Source organism: Seriola dumerili, unplaced genomic scaffold (assembly GCF_002260705.1).
Source record: "Seriola dumerili isolate Sdu_G_001 unplaced genomic scaffold, Sdu_1.0 BDQW01000068.1, whole genome shotgun sequence".
In the NCBI taxonomy this organism is placed as follows: domain Eukaryota; kingdom Metazoa; phylum Chordata; class Actinopteri; order Carangiformes; family Carangidae; genus Seriola; species Seriola dumerili.
The window spans coordinates 16,699,644-16,723,693 of NW_019174323.1; the positions used below are offsets into that span (position 1 = coordinate 16,699,644).

Genomic DNA, 24,050 nt, shown 5'->3' on the forward strand with positions numbered 1-24,050 from the left:
CTCCAACCTGCAGAGTCATCATCCTCACTCAGGTAAGTGGGCCACAGGTCACTGGAAAACAGCTACAGGTGTTTGACTTCACCACAGTAAGTGTTTGTCTCTGTGGAGACTCAGACCAGGGGGAGACTCAACATTATAGAGGAGTATAGATTATAGATTAACATGTGATAGGTTGAAGAAGTTGGAAAAGAAAATCAAATCAATCATCCATCACAATAAAAGGTGTCAGGCTGCTGATGTAACAGTGACAGTAGTTAAAGAAGGAGGAGGAGGAGGAGGAGGAGGAGGAGGAGCAGGGACAGGTGCAACAGGATACAATAGATAAAGTCGTCTCACCTGTCGCGGCTCTGAACGTTTCCTCTTCTCGCCCACGTGACTCACACGTCACTTCCGGGTCCCCATGACCAGGGTCTCGGAGGTGAACTCGAACTGGTTGCTGGAGGACGCGGACTTGCCCCAGGAGTAGAGGCTGGGGGGCCGCTGCTTGAAGGAGGACGTGTACCTGTAGAAGCTGCGGTGGCGGTTCTTCAGGTACTCGCGGTAGTTCTTGGTGAGCAGCGTGTAGAGGAAAGGGTTAATGCAGCTGTTGCTGTAGGTGAGACTCGCCACCAGGTAGTTGATGCAGGTGTGAGTCTGCGAGGCCAGACCCAGCGGCTCGGTGTGGTACAGAGGCAGCAGCTGCCAGATCCAGAAGGGCAGGAAACAGGCCCAGAAGACCAGCACGATGGTGAAGATCATCATCAGGACCCTCTGCTTCGGGGACCGGCGGCCGCCCTGGATCACGCAGCTGCGCTGGGACTCCAGGTAGGTGCGCGCCAACCTGACGTACAGGTAGACGATCACCAGCCCCGGGGCCATGATGCTGGTGCCGAACAGGACCGTCACGTACACTTTATAAGCCAGCGGTGCCCACGTGGGCGCGCACATCCTCTTCACGCCCCCGTTCGGGGCGGTCTTGGTGGTCTGTGCGACCATCACCATCATGGGCACCGTGAGGACCAGAGACAGCAGCCACACGCCCCACGCCAGAGCTTTGCGGTAACTCTTGGAGCGTCTCACCGTGTCCAGCGGCTGGGTGACGGCCAGGTAGCGCTCCATGCACATGACGGTGAGGGTGAAGATGCTGGCGTGCATGGTCAGCAGGTCCAGGCTCAGCAGGACGCGGCAGCCCACGTCCCCGAAGTACCAGTCCTTCAGGAAGTAGGTGGACACCACGAAGGGGATGGTGGACAGGTAGAGCAGGTCCGCCACAGCCAGGTTGATGATGGAGATGTACATGGAGGTGGCGAAGCGGATCGAGTGACACATCACCACCAGCGTGTACACGTTCCCCGACACTCCGACCACATACACCACGGAGAGCAGCGTCCCGAACGTGGAGGTGATGACGAGTTCATGGTCCACGGTCCCGGAGCCGGACCCGGACCCGACACGGGGCGGACTCTGCAGACTCGCGGACTTGTTGTTCATCGCTGACCCTGATGAGCTCCTCTCTCTCCCGGGTGATTCTCCGGCTCCGCGCGGCTGGAGAAGTTTGGAGAGATGCGCACCGAGTCCTGCCACCCCAGCCCCCTCCCCCCCCCCCCCACACACACACACACACACACACACACACACACACACACACACACCTCCCGCTGCCTGCCGCTGTTTGCTCCTGACGTCACCCTAGTAACACAAATGATATATAAAACACTCAAACACTGATCAGATCATGAATGAGGTTAGGAGAGGAGAGAGGGAAAAAAAGAGGAGAGGAAGCTTTGTAGGACACTGATGGTTTTATTGAGAAAAGATCCAGATGTTTAATTAAAGGTTTACTGACTCATTAAAATGAATGAGACTCAGTTAAAGAGTCAGTCCAGTTATTATAAATCTCTGATGTATTCATGTTCTATAGCTCATTATCTTATTAATGAACAGTGACATGATTATCTCTCCGGTTCAGATCAGTTGCTCCGTTTCTACCTGTCTCATAAATCACACTGAAACTGATCATTTTGATTATTACTCCTCCCAGTGATCTGACTCCTCCCACAGTGTTTTGCGTCGCCTAGCAACCTTGACAACACAACTTTTTTTTTTTCTCAAAAACTTGAGGTTTTAAGGCCCCTGGTTTTAACAGTTTTACCGATGAACTGAGCCGAAACCCAACACTTACATTTAACAGTGTAATCCTGAGCTTTATTATTTTTGTATAATATCATCTATATATTATTACCATATTATTTTCATTACCGGCACGCAACGAATCTTGGGATAGGTTGGACCACGAAAGGATCCACCTGTTGGATCATTTAGATAAAGAGGAAACTCACAAACATTTGAAGGTTTTTTATTTACACAAACTGCAGAGTAACACGACAAACATGACATCAGCATGACATCATCAGTGTCAGTGGTGCACAGGTCCATGTGTGGAGGAGTAAGGAACATGGAGAGCTTCCTAACTGAGTGAAATGAGCTGAAGTCTGTGAGCGGCAGCCATGATCAGAGCTGGTCCAGTCCTCTAAATGATAAGGAAAGGAGCTTCTGTGCTTCCTATCTCATCTCCTTTTAGCAAAGGAAACACTGGACCTTCCTTGCCATCCCACAATTCCTTGCCACAGCAACATTTAAAGAGACACACCATTGTGGTTTCACCTCGGCAAATGTAGAAACAACAGAGCCGTTGTTTTGTGTTTGTGATCGACTGAGCTTCAAATCCATCCAAATATAGATCTCTTCTTTTTCAGATCTGTCAAGTCGGGAGTCATCAGTCCTGAAAAACGCTTTTCAACCGCAGCCCCAGTCTTCATGGGGGGGGGAGTGAGAGGGAGAGTAAGTACAGGTGAGCCAGGCTGTACAGGTGTGTCACATTTCCTCCGACAAACCTGTCACTCTCTCTCTCTATCTCTCTCTCCCACCAACAGAGGGCGAGCTCAGGTCAGTCAGAGCAGTCACATCTGAAAGAAGTGAATCACCTGAGGAGGAGAAAGTTTCTGTGTCTGTCTTATTCTCATCAGGTTTGTTCAGAATTATTATTATTATTATCATTATTATTATTATTATTATTATTATTGTTATTATTATCATCATTATTATTATTATTATTATTATTATAATTATTATTATTATTATTATGTTCATGTTTTACATTCAGAACCAGGACTGAGCTTCTTATATGACAAAACTAAAATGATTAACAGTCATTAACTTAATGTCAGGGTCGTTAAACAGCCGGTGTCCACCTCCTCACAGACACAGTCTTTATATCAATAATTACATAGTGGAGTCATTCCACAGACTAATTACCACTGTCCACAGCTGAGCTCTGATGGATGAATATTTATATAATTTATGGTCCTAGACAAAGTCGTTCAGGACGGAGGCTTCATGTGATCATCTCTTCTTATCATTGTAAAATAAGAGATCAAACCTGTAAGAACAAAGAACACATGACTTAAACAACAAGTGTAAAACAGCAGAATGGTATAAAAGCAAAAAGCAAACGGCAGAGTGATACCAGCTGTTGTATTTCCCTGGAGGTTGCTGCACATCTCAGGTGTGCCACCTGTCTGCTCCCTCTGTTTACACTGGAGTTTACTCATTCACAACCATACCAAGTGTTTAACTGATCAACATCACAATAAATGTTTCACAGCAGCCCTCTGAATATAATGATAATAATCACAAAGACCCCGTGGTGAATGTTTGATGTGTGGAGGATATTCAGGATATTAAACTTTATATTTTATATTTCAGTCATTCTGTGAAACTAAATTATATACCTGTGCGTGCGTCCGTCCGTCCATCTGCCCAGGCACTTTCTCTATTTAACTAACAAATACCAAAGAGATAAAATCTTACTGTTATAAAATGTAGATACTGGTTGTTTACATTGTTGTTGTTGTTGTATATTTAACATTGTTTATATGATTTTCGTCATGTTTGTAGTTTAGTGGTGAACTCGACTGACACCTGTGAACCCTGAACTCCTCATACGAGTCCTCATACAGTAGCAGTGAGTAAGGACTCCAGATAAAACACTTCAGTTTAACTGGTGAATTTAAATGTAAAGTGACTTTCTGTTTTAATTCACTCTGTTCCACATTAGAGGAGTAAAGACCTTCAAGACTTTTTCAAACTGTAAACACGGTAATCTTGAATCACCTACACTGACATGAGGTCATTGGATTTCAGCCCAGAAGAACGATGTGAATGTGTTTTCATCCTGTGCCACAACTGTATCCTCTGATACTGATGGTCTGTGGTCTGGTATATTTACTGGGCTGATTGTCTGTGGTCTGGTATATTCACTGGGCTGATGGTCTGTGGTCTGGTATATTCACTGGGTTGATTGTGGTCTGGTATATTCACTGGGCTGATGGTCTGTGGTCTGGTAAATTCACTGGAAATGACTCAGAGGAGGCAGATGCTGTTTAATTGATTGGAGACCAATGAACCGACTGATGAGGGATGTGACCTTGCATCACTGTGACTCAGTGTGAGACTCAGGTTCTGAAACACAGCAGCTGAAAGCTGGTTCTGGTCGTACCTATGATGGCAGAGGATCGTTGTGTACCTGTGATTGTAGAGGTTTACCTGTGTGATGAAGACCTGCTCTGTATAAGACAGATTTACTGTGGCTTCACTGGTGCATATAAAACTACAGGAGCACACGGAGCGCAGACCTCCTCAACATTTAATCAGTTCTTCTCTGATGACAAATAACAGACACAGGTGAAAACATGGCCTGCTTGGTGAAGGTAATGAAAAGTGCAGTGATATCTAATACACCTGTGTGAAACCTGTGGTTGTCTTTTGGAGGCAGTTTTACTTAAAGAAGTGTTTAATGTTTCATCTTCAGTTTATGAGCTAATTATCACCTCATCTCTGGAAATCAGCAGAAATCATTAAAGAGTTAATTGTTTTTTATGAATATAACAAGGTCCCTTTGTTTTTACAAACCAACCTGTTAGTGTGCTGATTATCTTGTTATCTCTTTACCATCTGACAGAGAACAGTGAAAGAGTAATATAGTTCTCACATAGTCAGTTATATAAGATGCAGATAACAATTAAAATATAGACAAAAGAAAAACTTTGTGTTGCATAAAGTTTGATCATTTAAACTTGCTCATTAACAACTCCCACCTTCATTCTTCACAAGTCTAAAAATCAGTTCAGTTCAGTTCAGTTCTTTTGAATGTCATTTGATTTACAAAAAGGAAAAAGAGTATAAAAGACATTGTTCATTGACATTTGTTCATTTTTAAATAACAAAGTAAAGTCGGCCTGTTCACAGAATTAAAACACTGAGAGTCCAGGACCAGTCAGAGCCCAGGACCAGTCAGAGCCAAAGACCAGTCAGAGTCCAGGACCAGTCAGAGCCCAGGACCAGTCAGAGCCCAGGACCAGTCAGAATCCAGGACTAGTCAGAGATTCCTTGTTCTTCATGCTTGTTTCTTTTCTTTTTTTTAAATAAAAGGCATAAAGCCACAGTCCAGTGAAGGAGGTCAGAAAACACAGACTGCAGTGTTCAAAGTCCCCCAGTTCTCTTACCGTCTCCACCATGGACACTATGTTCAGGCATTAGAAACAGGACTGACGTTTTTGTGAGACTGTGGCCCAAAATAGCTTGGAAATTTTCCTTCATTCCCAATTTCCTGTTCCAGAGTGCATCTGCTGAGTGGGTGATGAAGCAGGTAATTGGCAGTCAAAGCACAGTGTGTGAAATGGGTCCTTCTGCTGGAATCAGCAGCAGAAAATGACATAGTATTAAAGGATAAGATGCATAATCTCAACTTTGTGTCAGCATTTATCTGTAGACTGCTGCTGATGATCTACATCTAAAGGCCATGCAATGCATAACCATTAATTAACCATTAATATAACAGTTTCAGATGTTTAGTTGTACTTGTCTAAAATAATTACAGTGATCCATCACAGCAGAAATTCACTATTTTCTTTTTTTTCCATATAGTCTTCTCTGATAGGACTGAATGTTCTTTCCTTTAAATCAGCTGAAGCGTGAAGCTCTAACAGTTAATAGTGTAACACATGTTAACATGAGAAGTCACGGTCAAGTAAACCCCTTATATACTGATACACAGTATAAGTGAGATAAAAGAATGTTGTTTACAGTATATAAAGCCTGTCGTTGCTCAGGTTTTCAGTGTGCTATGGTATTTAACGTATTAATTAGCCAGTTAAATTGTCAGTTTGATTCGATGATTGGGTTTTATTTTATTGAGTTCTGCGTTCTTAAGATAATGTATGTTATGAATTTGCACTATACAAATAAAAATGGATTGAATGTAATTAGGTTAGTTTTTTTTTTTAACCATATTTAGTCACCACATCCTTAAAATTATTTCAGTCCAGTTTTATTATTATTGTACCAAATTATATCGTTATCATATCCTTATTGTATTGTATCATATCATTATTTTATCGTTATCGTATCATCATAACGTTATTGCTATCGTATTACATTATCATAATCGTTATCAGAATTGTTAGCGAAATCGTTATCGTAATCAGATCTATTGTAACATATTGTACCATTTTGTTATTTATTGTATTGTATCAATATTGTATCGCTATCCTACTATCATTGAAATTGTAGTAATTATATCATTATTTTATCATTATCGTTATCATATTGTTTTGTTATTGTATTGTTCTTATCGTTTTCCTATCGTTATTGTATTATCGTATCGTATCGTATTGTTATCATTATTATTATGTTACCGTATCGTAACGTTTTCCTATTGTTTCATATCGCATCATATTGTATCATCATTGTAAATGTGTCGTAATTGTTATCGTATTGTTCTCGTAACACTCATCATTCTTGAACCGTTATTGTGTCGTACCGTTATGGTATCGTATCGTAATTGTAATCATTAACGTAACGTTACGTAACTGTTATATTGTTATTGTATTGTTATCGTATTGTTACCATATTGTATCGTATTGTATCGTATCGTTATCATTATCGTATCGTATCGTATCGTATCGTTATCGTAGCGTGGCGTTGTCCTAGAAGCGGCTCCATTTTTAATGATTGCTACAGCTGCAGCTTTAGCTTTGAAGAAAAGTGTTTACTACAACAGGTGTCTGATGTCAGGGAGTCATTCTGCCTCATTTGACACCTTGTACGTACAATGCTCCATATCAGTGTGTTCACAATACGGTAATCACAGCACATCCCCATTCTCATCGCAGCAGAATGTGTGAAGTCACTTTAATGAGGTGTGGACGGTGAACAGAGACCAGCACGTCAGAGTAATCCAGTTTCCAGCTGTGAGTTCAGCTGAGGGCAGTCTCTAACAATCACGTCTATTCAACAAAGGCGGTTTAGAGCTTTACAAAGTAAAGAATGACGTTCACGCTCAGTTTTTTCTCTTCACTCGCCCCCTGGAGATCCTGTTCCCACCCTCCAATTACATCTGTGATTGGATGTCTGTCATGTGAAACTTAGTGTGAGAGAAGAGGACGACTTTTAAAGAATGAAAGTAGTTTTCCAAAGAAACGCAAAGAAAGCGTGAGGTGGCTGAGACAGAGATCCCACAGTAGTGCTGTATAAAGGCAGCACCACACAGACTGACTGTTTGTTCAGGCTACATATATATATGTATATATATATATATATATATATATATATACACACACAGTGGTTCACACACTTTTTTTGTCAAGAGGATCAAGATGGAACAAAAAAAATCACTCTCCTTGAGACATAGAGTCACTTTAACTGGGTACAATAAAAGAAGAAATCACAATTACAGATATGACTTCAATACAATGAAAGAATTAATTCTTTGTCTCATTGGTACCTGAAACATCAGCTGATCACCATCACAGCCTCAGAGAGCTGACTGCTGTCTGAACTTAACCTGGTGAGGAGTCTGTAACCAGAGAGTGAAGGTTATTCCAGAAGCAGATAATGTCGACAGTTGTGTAATGAGATGATCAATCATCACATATTTAATGTTCAGATATCAGATCTCTGGTGTCAGATCTCTTCTCTATGTCACAGATTTCTGCTTGAATTACATTGGGTTAGTGTTAGGATTTCTTCCAAATTATAATGGATAATACAAAATACTGCATAAGAGAAAAAGACTAGTAGTTTTTATAAATGAATGTTTTGCATTTACTAAATAAAGTGTGCAAGATTTTCTTTCCTGTGTACAGAGAAAGAGAGAGAGAACTCCTGATGTTGAACGTCAGTAACACATTATATAGTATTCATGTGTTTTAGTGTGCATAGAGATGGAATAACATTAGACTCATTCAAAACCTTTACTGGCTTAGGAAACCAAAACAGTAATTCAGACCAGGAGTCTGACTCCATCCTAGACCACCCTCACACAGACCATCAGACCATAATGTTGTATATTGACCCTGTTAATGTGACAGGTCCAAGATTTGACCACTTTGTTCTTCTGGAAGGAAACTGATCAGAATTACAAAACACAAACATTTACCAACCAACAAATATGAAAAAAATTATGTTCAATTATGAATATATATACACAGTACCAGTCAAAGTTTCCCATTCAAGTGAATTCTCTCTCTCTCTACATGGATCACACGTCTCAGAGCGACTAGTCTCAACCTGAGGAGACCACGTCAACACTAAATTATCAAGGACATTTAACACACATTGTCAAAAAAAAGAAAAAACAGGTTTCAAACAGAAAACACAGGCAGGTGCTACTGAAAGGATTTTATTATTTATTATTTTAAAAATAAAAACATATATAATTACTTCAATTATTCCCTGGAGAGAAGTAGGTGGATGGAATAAACAACAGAGTATGTATTAATTATAGTGTGTAGTGTAGTGGAGTTGTTGGTTTCTCTATTGTGCGATTGTGTGTTTTTGTGTTTGTCTTGTGTCAGGTTCCATCAGACTCTGGAGAGCGGGGGGAAGAAGAAACAGTCAAGACACAAACAGAAAACAAGATGGAGAGAGAGGTGCCACACTCATTTCTGGTGTAAAATCTCTGAAGTCTATGAAGGAACCAGGGGAGGAAGTGGCGAAGCAGAAATTATACGGCACAGCTCAAGCAGAACCAAAGTGATTTCCTCGTAATGCTTCAGAGAGAAGCTGAAAGCCTTCAACTCCCTGACAAGCAGAAGACAATTTATGTTGTGTGTGTAACACTTGAATGTAGAGTCAATTATTCTGTTCCACTTCAACAATGGCAGTAAAATGTTTTGTCCAGAGCTGCTGTATTAACGATGGTGCTACAGTGAAGGATGGTCGATGTCGGTCAACATCTGTAAAGACATTTCACATTCAGCTGCAGTCTCACACGGTCTCTGTATAACAGAGTAACACTCAGTTTTGTATTTGTACCTTCAGTATTTCAATTTTTTCAAATTCTGTAAAATAATGATCATAAACTAAAGACTTAACACGCGACAGACTTCATGAATGTGTTGCTTTAATGATACAAGATGAAGTCTCCATATGTATGAATGAGTCAGGTTATCTCTGAATATAGGAATGATCTATTAACTATAATTAATAACTCCTTCCACTTGAACCACCATCAACCCTCTGATCGACCCACAGGAGTGTCTCCTGAAATAACGCTCCTTACGTCAGAAGGCGTACTGGACCTTTGTTGTCATGGTTACAATAATAACGAACGGTCATTGATAAAAGAAATAACATAAACTGCTGGTGTCACGTGGGAATCGAACTCCGCTTTCTCCTGCGTCATATTCATCGATCCACCACAACCTCCTCCTGACGTGGACTCTCCTTACACTACGTCACAGCACTTTCACCTTTGCTCCTGTCATAATTACTACGACTACTAGATGTTGCCTGGCAACAAAACGTAACTATGGGTCATAATAACCTGCTGCACAGGTCAGCTTGTTTGTGGCTTACTCATGTCTATAATAATCACATAGAATATTCTGGTAAGAGTTATTTAAATTAAATATTGGTCTCAAATATCCATATTACATGGTGCAGTGTGGTGGATCGTCATTGGTCCATGTGACCTGACGCTGAACACGTCAGGTGGAAACTGACTTCAGTTACAGAACATGAAGAAACTTTTTCACTTTTACACAGTTTGGTTTCTCTGTGATTTGATGTTGAAACAGTGTCTGACAAAAGAAACTTAACATGTGGAACAACTGCTACAAACAGCTCCGTCTCTCAGTGTGTACTGTGGTCCTTCGCTGCAGCTCTGATATTTTTTTAATCCCGACACAGTGTTTTAGCTGTGCCGCTTTATAAAAGCTGTAAACTACAGTAATTCACAGGTGTGAATGCTGACTGTGCTGCACAAGAGAAACCATGTAAACAACAGAATGTAGAACAGCAGCAGAAGAAGAGAGGAAGTGTCAGTTTCAGGAAACATTACCTGTTTACCTGAGGCTGACAGAGGGATGGAGGAGCTGACACTTCCACAACAGACCACTAATGATATCAGCTGTGATCAGACCACAGCTGTGTTACGTGACTCTGATCATATAGGTTTACATCCTGGATATGTTGTGGACAACAGAGAGATACACTGGTCATGTGACCTGATTACATCACACCCACAGAAGCAGAGTGTTAAACGCTAAACAAATAATAAAGTTTTCGTTTATTCATCATCATCTAAATGAAAGAAAAATGTATTGATAGACTCAGTTATATTTTTAAAATGTTGATAAACTTTTACTACAGTTTGTTAATTTCAGGCTTTGTACTGAGAGACATTATTAAAATGTGTCTCCAGAACCATAAAGACTGAGTTATTAAAGATTTTATTGCAACGTAATGACAAAATGATCCTCTGTTATTTCTGTTATGAAAAAAACAACTTTTGAAATAAACAGTGAAACAGCATTTACATCAGTGTGTTAAATGACTTTATGAAGACACGAACCTACACATGCATCTGACTGGTGGTGCCTGATTGGTTGTTTTTATCTGTCAAACAGGAAGTTCTCTGAGTCTCTGAGCCTCTGCACCAGCTCTTTGTATCAGGCCTGTAATGATCCTGTGTGATCATATTTTCTCAAGTGTGATGACAAAAATCATACCAGAGGGTGTATCAGTAGATGCAAACAGACGCAGACAGATACAGACATGGGTTTAGGGTCTGGCTCTGTTTTAACAGGCCAGCGGGTTTTCTAATCAGCATTATCCCTGGGACAGATCAAAGCAGAGGCTAAATGAGCTCTGGAGCTGTGTGCAGCTTTGATACAGTCCAGTCTACTTCACATCAGGTTCACATGTATTGGCATTCACAGCGGACTGATTCATAAACAGTGTGTGGTTCAGTGTGTGTAGTTCAAAAGGACGAACTCATGGAGAAAATGAGAAACCAACGGTGGTGTTGTTGTGTTTCACAGACTCTGTTCTTGACAGTTTCCTGTGTCTGTAAGGTTTTAGTTTGGATCTGAACCCACAGAGCAGAACACAGAGTGGTGTTGAAATCTTGTATTATAAATTATGTAGAATGTGGGGGATCGGGCCGATGAAAGCTGTTGACAGGCTGGCAGGTGATGGCGGAGGTGAGGCACACAGACAGGAAGCCAAGCAGGCAAAACCCAGGCTGGGCTGAGCATGGCAGAAAGCTGCACGTGTCTGGACCTGAAGCACAGAACAAACAGGATTACCAAAAAGTCCAAAAACATCAGAGATCCTATTTGATTGGGAAGACGGCTGACTTCTATGCTGAAATGAAACTGAAACATTGATTGTTTAGGAAGAGTGTTATAAATTGAATAAATTGAACAGAATTATTGTTGTTGCTGAACTGAAGTGATATTTTTTGTTGAATGATATCAGTGGTGAGGTAACACACAGACTGTGAAAGAAGTGCTTTTGTCGACACGGCAGAAAACCGAGTGCTCAAAGTTCCCACTCAGTGTGTGACATTGAAGTTACAAGTTGACTTTTTTTTTTTTTTTAAACCTGAATCTGATTGGACAGTAACAATCCAATCAACAAGCAAAGTACAAGCAGAGTCTGGGTGGTCCTGCTCTCTTCATCCAGACCCTGAAAGGCAACAGAGCCACCTGCCCTCTGTTTGGACTCTGCTCTGTGATTGGATGGATACTGCAGCTAAATCAACTATTTTAATGAGGTAGTATTTGCCACTAAACAGTGTCAGCTAAAATTGAGCATAGGGTGGAATGGGCTCTCATTTTCATTGGCACCAGTAAATACCACTTAAACCACAACCAAGTAATGTTAAGTGTTACAGACTCTGTTTGCTATGTGTTATACTTTTTGAAGTGTGTCCCCTGGGAATTACCGTAGGGCTGCCGTAAAGTGTTGGTTGTTGTTGGAAACGGTTTTTGGGTCACGTGGAGTACAGCAATGAAGACAAGTGTGGCTCACATGTCCCGTTTGTTATTAAACATAGACTTAGGTGAACCCGAGACCGTTGGTTACATAAGGTTTAACAAAACCTGTTTCATGCTGAGAAGTTTGGTGTGAATATAGTTGTGGGCCATCTGGCAAAAAGATCACATGATAATCTTTTCTGGGTAATCGCAAATCCACGATCTTAACCACGATCTGGATTCTGTTTCCGCTCTGGTTAACGGCGACTGAACTTTTAAATTGTAAAAAAAAATAATAGCAGCTTTTAATGACGAGATCTTAGATCATGTGCCAAAGTAAGATCATCAGATGATATAAGAGTCAGATCGCCCATGTACGTTGGATAAGCAACAGACGTTTTTAAAAACAGACTAACTAGCTAACTGTTGTTAGCTGTAGCTACTGTTGCTGCCACCTTTGCTGGCTGTTCTCAAACTAGTAAATTTATTAGTCAATTTTCATACCGTTGTACTTGGAATATTAAATGGGTTTTAAATGGATGATTGATTAATCTTTTGTTCTTTTCATATTCAGATTAGTTTGATCTCTCTGATTTGAAGTCCTTCTTTGACTTAATGGGAACCTTTGTGAAATCTTTCCAGGATTCCTGTGCCTTCAGTTGGAGCTGTGTGAGGCCACCTCCTCCAAACTGATGAGAGCTTCCTGCAAAACTTGCACCTGACTGAGTTAATAATGGTAAGTGAAATTAATTATAAGTGAAAATACCTTACTCAAAACTGTATTGTGAATAGCTGCATAAATGTCCTGGTTTCCCTGCAGTGGAAAGTTTATTTTATTTAGCATCATTATATATTTTCAAAGGGATGCCAGAACCTACCTCAGGCCAGAAGCACACCTTATGGTCCCCCCCATAACCAGCAAGAAATGGTAAGTCAAGGGCATGACTACAACCGACACCTGTATGGCTCAAATCATAGTCAAAAGGATTTTGAACTTGTAAAGTGATGTTCACAAATAATTCCAAATGTAGTTGTAAATCAACCTTTGAACACCTGTAAAATAAATCTGCATGAGAAATCCAAGTTTGTATGTGTGAGGAGGCGTAGAGGAGATTTTTGTATTTGTGAAAAAAGACAATGTCATTCACACTTGTGAACAAATGACACACTGAAAGAAGTGCTTTCGTCAATGTCTAAACTTCCTCTCTGGCAGATCCTTCGTTCATTGTCCTTCTTGCCTTTTGTCGTACTGAAGTTTTGCTGTTAGTGAGTGCTGAATCCAGACAGTCAATACTTTATTGCTTGCAGCACTTACAGTAGGTGATACTGTCCATATTTTTTTTTTTTTAGAAAACATAAAATGCCCATACTTACAAAGAACAAACATTGTTGGAGCTACATGCTCTGAACACTGTGTTTTTCTCTGTAGTGTGTAATGAACGCTGAGTGGTGGTTTCATTTTGATTGGTTTGTGTATGATCTGAAAGCAGTGTTTGATCCTGAGCGCAGATAAAAATGTTTTGAGGGGATTGTTTGATTTTTGCGTCAGAGGTTTGGTGAATGTGGTTTGACAACAGGGATTTTGTGTTTACAGTTTTGAGAAAAGCACTGATCGTTAAGAAATGTGTTTTAGCAATCGTGAAAAATCTGTGATCTGTTTTAATGTCTTATTTTAATGCACCCTTTGTGACGCTCTCTGAGTTGTGTCTGAATGGTGCTGTATAAATAAACTTGTCTAGAACTTGTTTCCACAGAGCAGTTCTTTCCCAGATGTGAAATTAGACCTCCAGACCCCCCCCCCCCCCCCCCCCCCCCCCCCCCCCCCCCGCCCCCCCCCTCCGCCCACCACCAGCACTGAGCCTCTGTGAGCAACATGCAGCCGAATTCTGGTATCAAGCCCACCATGTGTCCTCATGTCCATTAACTAAGGGACACAATCATAGCCACCAGTGTATTTCATTTACTCTTGAATCTCACTCTGACACGTTCTGTCTCATTTGTAGGAGACAGAGAAGAAAGTCCCAGCGAGTGATTCACAGTAAACGCATGAAGGAGACCTCGGCCTGCCTCAGTCTGCAGAACCAGCACCTGGCAGGTGACGTTCAGACCACGCCCACTTAGCTGTGTTTATCAGCTGTGTGCATGTCTGTGAGGATTCATCCATGACAGCAGCAGCCAGGCTTCAGCTGAGGGGGCAGGAGGAACAACTGGTTCATGAACAAGTGGATCAGATGACTTTATTTATTATTTAGGTCAAACTGAAGTAAGTTCACATTCTTTCAAATGTGTGTTCAGCCTCCTCTGAGTTTTATAACATCATTCACTTATTATGTTTGTTGAATATGTTTAGATTTATTTATATCTATACAACAGGTCACTGCTGAATCCAAATTCACTGTATTTCTGCATCTGTCGTGTTTACACTGAGTGGACTGAACAGACACTCGGGCGTGTTCCTCGAAGGGAAAACACAAGTGATCTTTCTACAGCAGCTGGTAAAAGACACAAAGTAAATCACTAATTTTAGCAATATAATATAATAACATGATATAATATTATGTTATATTATATTATATAACATATAGCACTGTTGTCAAAGACAAGAGAGCAGATGTAGATTTACTGCAGACATGAAGAAACTTCCAGCAGAACATTTTTCTGCAGAGTTCAGAGTGAGGCCACATCTGGAGCAGATTAAGTCAGATTACATTCTGGCTCATTTCACCTCTAATTGATAATCAGTCATTTTCAATCCCACTGCAGAAAGTGACAGCAGCTATCTTCAAATTTTATTGTCTTAGAATAAGATGATTTTTATTAAACAATAAATCCAGACTTGAAGACAGTCAGACAGAAGGTTTAATAAATGTGGACTGTGGTGGACTCTGTTTGTCCCTCTCAGGACCCTGTAGGAAGATGAGCGAGTTTGGTTATTTAGATCTGGTTGTTGATGGGTTTAGTTCTGATCCTCTGAAGTTAACCAGGTGGTATAGTTAACCATAGTGATCCATGGTTCAAAGTTAAAAGAGTTAACAATAACAGGTAACCCACAGAAATCTGGTTTGCGGTCCAGGTCCTGATGAGTCAGCTGGTTAACTCGAAAAAACCTGATTTCATTAAAACAGGTGAATGTCGTGATGCAGGTGAAAGAAACACCAATGATTTCCTCATTACCTGACCAGGTGTTAACGTGAAGACCGTGGCAGACAGACGCCCACATAGCTAACTGTTAGCTTCTCTCTGCTTTTGCTCAGCATCTCTGTTCGTTGAACAAAAAGTTATTGAAGAGGGAAAATAAAGAGACAACTCGTTAGCTTAGCTTGGCGGGACAGCTCGTTAGCTTAGCTTGGCGGGACAGTGAGTTGACCCAGTTTATTCATCGACTCCTGTCTCATAACTGAGCACGGTGTTCCTCTGCAGTGGAGCAGTCCGTGATCTGACAGGGTGAACAAACAGAGACGTTGCCTCCACCAGAGGACAGGAGATTTAATTGTTTCTGTAAGTTAACGAACAAACATGCTTGTTGTGGATTTTTATCGGCCATGTCTCCGCCTCTGTTTTCTGCAGGAGGATGACATCGTCGTTCCTCAATCCTGTCTACAAAGCTCTAATTGGCTCATTAAACCTTTTTCACAGCTGATAGTTTGACATGTAGGAAGGAGGAAAAACACAGCAGTAATTAATACCAGTAATAACAGCAACATCTCAGCTTCACCGGGTTCAGGGTGTTGTGGTTGTGCTAATATTTTTTGGACCTGAATGCACAGACCAGATGGGGGGAGGGTAAAATGGTTTATTGTCACAAGAGTAAACCCAATGTTGAGAAACCAGATCAGTCTTTTAGTTAGTCTGGTTTAGTTTAGTTGTTCCAAGTGTTTTGGAACCAGGAGAAACAGAGGAGGATAAACTTTATTAATGATCCTCTTGACCTGTGAAACAACAGGAAGTGTTTCTTCAGTCAACTGTCGTTTGTCTTCATTAATTGTATGGAACATGTTTCTGCTTGGTTCATCTGGTTTCATCTCTTTATTTTCCGTGTCACTTGGCATATTTCTGTTTATTTCTCTTCCATCCTCACCTCTCTGTCAGTTCGTCTCTGTTCTGTTCCGCATTCAGATCTTCTCCTTAATGACAGGGGTGGCGAGCCGTAGTCCAGCAGCAGCTGGTTTTATCATTGAACCTCATTAACTTTTCTTGTCTTGTAGCAGCACGGTGGAAAAGTCAGGTTGACATGTTCCAGTCTTACAGCCTGAAGAACACATACTATACATTTTTCTTTTTTTTTTAGCATTAATTATACTTGCCCATTTCCTTCCAGTGTCACATTGAGACGTGGTCCAAAGACAGGTCTGGACATCAGCTGCTTAGCTCTGATGATTTTAACTTATCTAGAAGTTTCCTGCAGCTGCTTTTCCAGACGAGGATCCTTCACTGCCACACTTCCTCTCCAGACTCCTCGTCTGCTGGAAGACCAGCAGCACTCCACAAGCCAAGAACACCTGGAACCACTGGCTGCTCAGGAATTTGAATCTTGATCTGATTATAGCAAGTCTGTGGTTTATTGAGGTGCCAGCTGTTCTCCAAGGAACGGTAGTAAATATCCTTTTATCTATTCAAGTTAAATTTATCGACCAACGAGTAACAACTTATCTTCAACTGAGAGATGGATACAAATCTTTGTCGTCACAACAGTTTGACTCCTGGATATAAAACGAGACACACGGATCTTTGTGTTCCAGAGAAAAGATTGGTTCATCAGTCAGATCTCAGTCTCTAGAGTCTCACAGGTGTTTTTACAGCTGCTGTAAATGTGATTTCTGTTACTAGGTGGTGAAAAAATATAACAATGTGAATTAATTGTTTATAAGTTCTTTACACCTGATGCACCTTTGTTAACTCTTTCATGTCCAGAACTTATTCATAAATCTCTCAAGATGTGATTGGAAGGTGCACAAATTCACTATAAATCTGCTAATTAGAAAATGTTAGCATGCTAACACGCTAAACTAAGGTAGTGAACATGAACATCAAACCTGCCAAAGATCAGTATGTTAGCATTTAGCTTACAGCTCTGCTGTGTCTAGATGTAGCCTTACAGAGCAGCTAGCATGGCTGTAGATGCTTTATCTTCTCTTTTTAGCCACTTGGGGGCAATGCAGCCGTGGACGGATTACTGTACAGGTGTAACAGCCTCAGACTGCTGGTTTCTTCTCTTAATATGTAGCAGCACCGGCGGAAAGTAAGATTACTGTACTGGCCAACCACAGGCCAAGGGGAGCAAAAGGTCAAGGGACCCGTTGGCCTGCAAGATGCCAATGAAAGATTCACAAAACCACCACAAAAAGACAAGAAATGACCTTAAATCAAAAAGTTTTCAGTGAGTGTCTTTCTCCTGTGCAGGGGAGGAGTGAGGCCTTTACATGTCTGTGCCCAGGGTCCCATTGTTTCATCATGTGACCATGAGCACAATGCGCTGTAAACACACAGTGACATATTCTCAGATTATGATGTCAATATAGCTAACGCGACATCTGCACTCACCAAATTAAATCCAGTATTCCCCCCTGAGAGCTATTTAGCTGATAAATGTCAATGTTCACAGGCTGGTTGTTGTCATTTCATTATTAAATTATTCTGTGAGAAACATCATCCTGGATAAAAACTTTTCTATGACAAAGTTACAACAGTTTTATTTTCTTTATTTCTAGACATTTTTGTCTCTGCTCTACTTAGTGCCGGGAAGTGAGCGAGGGTAAATTTGAAAACGCCACATGAAACACTTTCATCTGGATTTAATGTATTAACAGTGTATTGTGAGACTGCTGTGAGTTAAATTTGATCAAACTACACTCAGTCAGTTTTTGTGTTAAATGTTGCTTGTTTAGTCATAAATAGAGACATGCTTTTATTTTGAAGTTTTGAGGGTCTTTCAGCTTTAAGTTATGAACTTTGACTTTTTGCACTGAGGAGTTTTTTGCACCACTGGATGATCACAACATAGAGGGACAAATCACTACAGATGTCTGAGGCTAGTAGCTCCGTCCCTCTGCTACCAGCAGGAGGTGTGGCTAATCAATATGCTGATTGGCATGTGAAGTCACATGCTCAGGTTAGCTGAATAAACGGCAGTGTGAACTGACAGATACATATTCACCCTCAGTGACAGATTACATTCAACATGTTAATGATTCGTATTTAACTCGTCATTGAGGACTGAGGAAGTCAAACGATCGGACAGGAAAGCAGAAAGAAATCAGTAAAAGGTTTTTCATTATATTCACTAGCAGCATCGCACATGTACCGCGTGTGTCCTCTGATAATGATCTTCATCATCGTTCTTGGGAGGAATTAAAAAAAAAAGAAAAATATTTTAAAAATCTTTACCACTATCTTTCATTTAAGTAATACTAAAACCCCACAGGGGTAATTACTTATTGTCACGTCGTGTTGTAGATATTTGCTCCGAGTGATAATTCATCGCTCACTTCCATTACCCAAACGAAAAAAGACGAGATAAAGATGGACTCATCTCACCACTTACTTTAATCTTTGCTGTGTCCTTAAGTGTAGAGCAAAAAGCATCCTCAGCACTCAGAGGTAATATGTTGAAATTATAGCAGTAATTTTTCCCCTTGTGCTTCTTTCCTCTCTCTCTCGGTGTGTGCGTGGTTTTCACGTGAGCAATCATTCATCTCCGATTCATAACCGTTTCCATGTGAACTGATTGACTTGCTGTGACGTCGGGGCTGTTTCTGGATCAAGGGGAAGCTCATTTCTCAGAACAGACTGAGGTCAGGGTCAGGGTCAGGGTCAGGTTAGAAACTGGCCTTTGAGGCTGTGTTTGCTGCCAGCTCTGAGCTGTGACTCTGAACAGTTCTGATGTTTGTTGGTTCTTCTAGAGAGAACTCTGATTTTATGATCAGTGAGATCAAGCGTTTATGGATTGAGTGACTAAAATCGAACCTTTTAGTGCCGAAATAAAGACGTTGAAACCACCTGAAACTGTGGTGCAGTGAAAACATGATCGGACTAACTACTGGAAACGACCACAAAAACAACAAAGCGTCCGGGAGACGCCGACATCTGGTAGCCTGCAGTCCTTCATCCCCCGAAAGCCTCGCTAAGAAAATGATCTGAAGGCAAAACCACAGTCTGCACTGATGTTTACTTTCAGCTATTTATCCATGTGTTCAGAACTGGAACCAACAGCAGCGGGTAAAAGATGGAAAAAGAGCACAAACAAGTCCATCATGTGCAGCTGAAGTGACAGTTACTGGAACCAGATTTGTTTTGACTGCAGTCCAGTGCTGAATAGATTTTACCCAGATACAGGACCAGGACCAGGACCAGTTCTGTCTTTGTCTCTGAGGCTTCAGACGACTTTCACAAAGAGCTCAAATACTGAAAAACGCCCACGCGGAGAAAAGCTAATGTGTAACTGCTGAAAGAAATTTAAATGTAAATTCTGGGTGAAGTTAAATTATTGATTGATGTGAAAGAACTCGAAAGGAACTGAAGAGGATGAAGTTCAATCACTGAAAGGAGCTGATACTGACTCAGTAGTTACCAGAGTGGATTAAAGTATTATTGATGATTAGAAAAATAATCCTCCATATCTGCTGCAGTATAATGTTCTTATTGTATTTATATTCTGTGTCTATTAAGACGGACAGAATAATCTTTTGAACTCTAAGGAACTATTTAACAGAAATACTTGAAAGGAAAGGATGAGGGGAGTTGACGGATTCTCCTTCCTCTCAGCCTCCTGCTGAATCAATAACTAGATCAACTTGGTTTCTGCTCACATCTCAGTGTGCGCTCTGTTTCAGCTGACTGTGCTGAACTCGCCTCTTTTCATTGGTTCTAATGATCAGAAGCTCTTCTTTGTGCCACTTCTCTCATGGTCTCTTCAACCGCCGCTGGTTTCTTCCACTCATTCTGTCAGAGGCTCTCGCGTCTCTGTTTCTTCCTCGGTGCTGGAGAGACGACCTGATCTTTTCCTTCGCTGCAGAGTTTTCCTGCAGCGGAGAGACGGAGATGATGAGAGTTGAGTCCAGTATCCTCTTTTTGTCTTTTGGAGGTCACAGATCTACAGTTCAACGCCTCATTACGCTCGATTACATTTCGCTTTCATCAGTGCAACAACTTTTCCATCTGAGCCGAGTGAAAAGACTTTGGTCCAAAGTTCTTCAAATTTACACTCGGCTTGTTTTGTGCACAAGTTGAAAATGTTCACGAAAACAGGTGAAACGATCTGACAAAGAGACGTGCTCAATGATCACGTGATCATGTTTTATTGATGCGTGTGCAGCTGGTTCGTCTCTCATGGCGAGTTGAGTCGAGTCAAATGAAAGTGTTTGTCAGTGTCGGTGTGTGTCGGTGTTTGTTGCATCACAGGAACCAGCTCTTTGAGCGTTTGTATAAAAGATTACAACGAGTTGGGTAATTCCAGGTGATGTCATTCAAACTGATAGATTCCCCCATAGTCTGTATTTATTGCACCATTAATTTGAACGGCCTTATTATTCACGTGTTTTATGCGGCTCGTAAAGAACAGGAGGATGGTAGAGGTGAGTCCTCTCAGGTCAGTTCTCTGTGTTCTGCTCTGTCAGTTCCAGTTAAGCCAGAACCAAAGGAACAAACAGGAGGTTGTTCTTTTAAGGAAATGTGGTTCTTATTGTTGTTTGAATGAAACATATCACAGCTCATGGTTTATTACAGGATGTGAGGTCAGGTTAGAACAAAGGAACGCTGCCTGGCTCTGTTTCTGAGTGACTGTATGAGAAAGGATTGTCCGACTGAGAGGTGTAATGGTACCAGCTCCTTTTCATTACAACACCTTGTATGGGTTTGTGTGAAATTACTGATGATGGACTGAAGTGTTCATGAGTACAGACCATGGAGAGGACTTAAAGCCAACCTTCTCCACCTCCACATCGCAGAAGTCTCTCATCGCTGAGACTGAGACTGAGAGCACAAACAAAGTCCCGTGCCCACTCCTCCTTCCAGCCGTAGGTGTGAGTCCTGCTGGGTTAATAATGACATGCTCCACCCACCAGACAGAACCCGCTGCCGCCTGGAAAAGACCACACTTAACGAAGGAGATTAACATGAAGCAGGAAGGTGAAGCCGTGTCCTCAGCTCAGAGGACGAGACGGGTGAGAGGTGGTGGGGGGGGGCCGGGCCGGGCCGGGCCTCAACATACCACAGAGCTTTTAACTTTATTATCTGAAAGTGTGAGATGAAGTTTGATGACGTCAAACCAGAAAAAAAAAAAAGCTTCAGGGGGAGTTTACTCTGTAAGCATTGTTAAAACACAGTGACGTCACAGAGGGAGGGTCATTGTTGGTCTTAAAAAATCTCCATTTACCAAACCAGGCAGGTGCGCACACCACATAACAGCAGCCAAAGACTCTAGACAGAAGCTCTATGACACTGTGAAGCCTGAACTTTTATTTCCTCTTGACATCTCATATCTTATAATGTTAATTAAAGTTTATTATTATTGTTATCTGTGTCAAGTAAAGGTCGGGCTGACAAACCCTCAAAACAAGCTGAAAATGTTCGAAAATTAGACGTCGCATTAGCTGTTTGCATCCTGACATGTTTCCGTACACTGTGTGTCAGCATCGTGTTCAGTGATTGGTTTAGCTAATTAACACCTGTAGTTTTCTACTGACCTGCTAAAACCTTGAACATTAACTTTTCCAACAGAATCCAGTTTCCAGAGTTTTAAAGAAGCAGGGATCCAGTCACCATCTGTCAGTTTGTCTTAAATCATTAAAACAGAGATGGTGGGAGGGAGGTATTTTTACACTGAGCCAATTTAAAGTGGAACAAAGGGGCTTTTTGGTTTTTGTAGTTGTACATGAAACAATGCGATAATAAATTCTTCAGTCAAGTCGAAGTCACTGTGTCACCGATACAAATATTAGTGTGATAAATCTGTGTGCACAGCTGGTCAGCAATGATCAAACAGATCACATCCATTCTGAGAAACACCAGAGTCTGTGGTTCAACATCTGATCATCTGCACAGTTTAAAGATACAACCTAAATAATGATCTGTAGCTTCATAGGTTGATACTAACTGGGGTTGATATTTACTGTGGGGTTGATATTTACTGTGGGGTTGATACTAACTGTGGGGTTGATACTCACTCTGGTCACAGGCAGTGATCTCAGATGGAGCCTAGTTAAAGTGAACCAGGTGTATATGTCACTTCAGAGGTGAGTAATGGTGTTTGTGTGTTTATCCTCCACTGCAGCTCTTCCTCATGTTCGGAGCCTGTTATCAAGAAAGTCTTTTGCGTTTACTAATTAACTCAATTAAATTAGACCAGGAGGACGGGTTCTGTCTTAGAGGAACATCATGCAGGATTTATAGACTCGAGGAGTATTAATGTGCAGAGACCTGGCCTGACCTTCTTCTTCTGCTGTGTTCTGGGCTGCAGCCTTTGGGCAGTGGGTGTGAAGCCCTCGGCCAATAGCAGCAGACAGGGCATGTTTAATGAAGATCAGCCCCTGCAGTTTCATCACAGACTTTAAAATCTCAGGTGTCATTCAACTTCAGGACGGCTACAGGAAATAATCTGTCCTGCAGACGTCAGCTTTAAAAAGCCTCAGAGCGTCTGTAGGTCAAACTTGATGATTACACATTCAGTGATCACTTTATTAGGAACACAACACGCGCACACACACACACACACACACACACTCTGGGTAGTTCCTCAGTTCATCAGATGATAGATAGATGCTGCCAAACTCCTGTTCTATCACATCCCAAAGGTGTTCTACTGGATTCAGGTCTGGAGACTGGGGGTGGGGGGTGGGGCACTGAAGATCACTGGACTCACTGTCATGTTGATGAAAACAGTTCGAGACATGGAGCGTTATCCTGCTGGAGGTGGTCATTAGAGGAGAACATGGTCAGCAACAATACTCAGATAGACTGTCACATTCAGACCATGATTGATGAAGTATCTGGCGGCTGACGGTGTGTCTGACAGCTGATGGGGAGTCCTGCAGTTGTCAGTCAGTGAGTCAGCACCGAGAGCTCTGATTGGATGGTTTGTGGAGAGGGGGGAATGTGCAGCTAACTGAAGAAAATACTTGACGATGACAGAGGCAGAAACAGTCATTACTGTCAAATCACTGGAATGTGTATCAGGTTTCAGGAGGCTGGAAACAGGAAAAACAGAGGATAGACGGACTTATTTCTAAAACCAGGACTGACACTGAGCTGGTCTACATGACGGCAGACTTTACCAGACCGAGTCATATTTTATTTCATATTTATTCCAGAGTGAAGTTGATGAGATAATCAGTGCATTCAGACAGGAGCATGATTCCTTCAACAGAGATGTTCGTGGCAACATAAATACAACAGATGACTGTGACTGTAAAGACCTCACTGACTTTACATCTACTGCTGCAAATTATTCAGCTGCTCCATTAAGGGACCGCTAACACAGGTCTGATTTAAGGTGGTCTGATTTAAGGTGGTCTGATTTATAGGTTCATAGATACAAAACTGAGGTCATGATTCACAGTCGGAATAACCTCAGATACACAGATGTTTTAGTAACTTAAATTAGTTTGTTCTGGACTGTGGTGCGATCCGGGCTGAGGCCACAAATAACACGGTGTTTCCCATAAATCTATAAAGTGTGTTAATGAAAATGTATTACAGACCAAAGTCGACCAGATTCAGCTGCATCGTTTCTCTGCTGAAGAGCAGCTCAGTGAA

The 24,050-nt window shown here is 41.5% G+C and overlaps 1 protein-coding gene across 1 annotated transcript; it reads right to left on the minus strand.

The window, feature by feature from the left end:
* Nucleotides 1-384: 384 nt before the first annotated feature.
* Nucleotides 385-1,507, minus strand: LOC111220380 (urotensin-2 receptor-like). Its single transcript, XM_022743450.1, has one exon. The coding sequence runs from the start codon at nt 1,468-1,470 to the stop codon at nt 385-387; it is 1,086 nt and encodes a 361-aa protein (XP_022599171.1). The 5' UTR covers nt 1,471-1,507.
* Nucleotides 1,508-24,050: the final 22,543 nt, after the last annotated feature.

Excerpts from the sequence above, each read along its gene's own strand:
- LOC111220380 (XM_022743450.1), bottom strand. The coding sequence starts at position 1,470 with ATGAACAACAAGTCCGCGAGTCTGCAGAGTCCGCCCCGTGTCGGGTCC.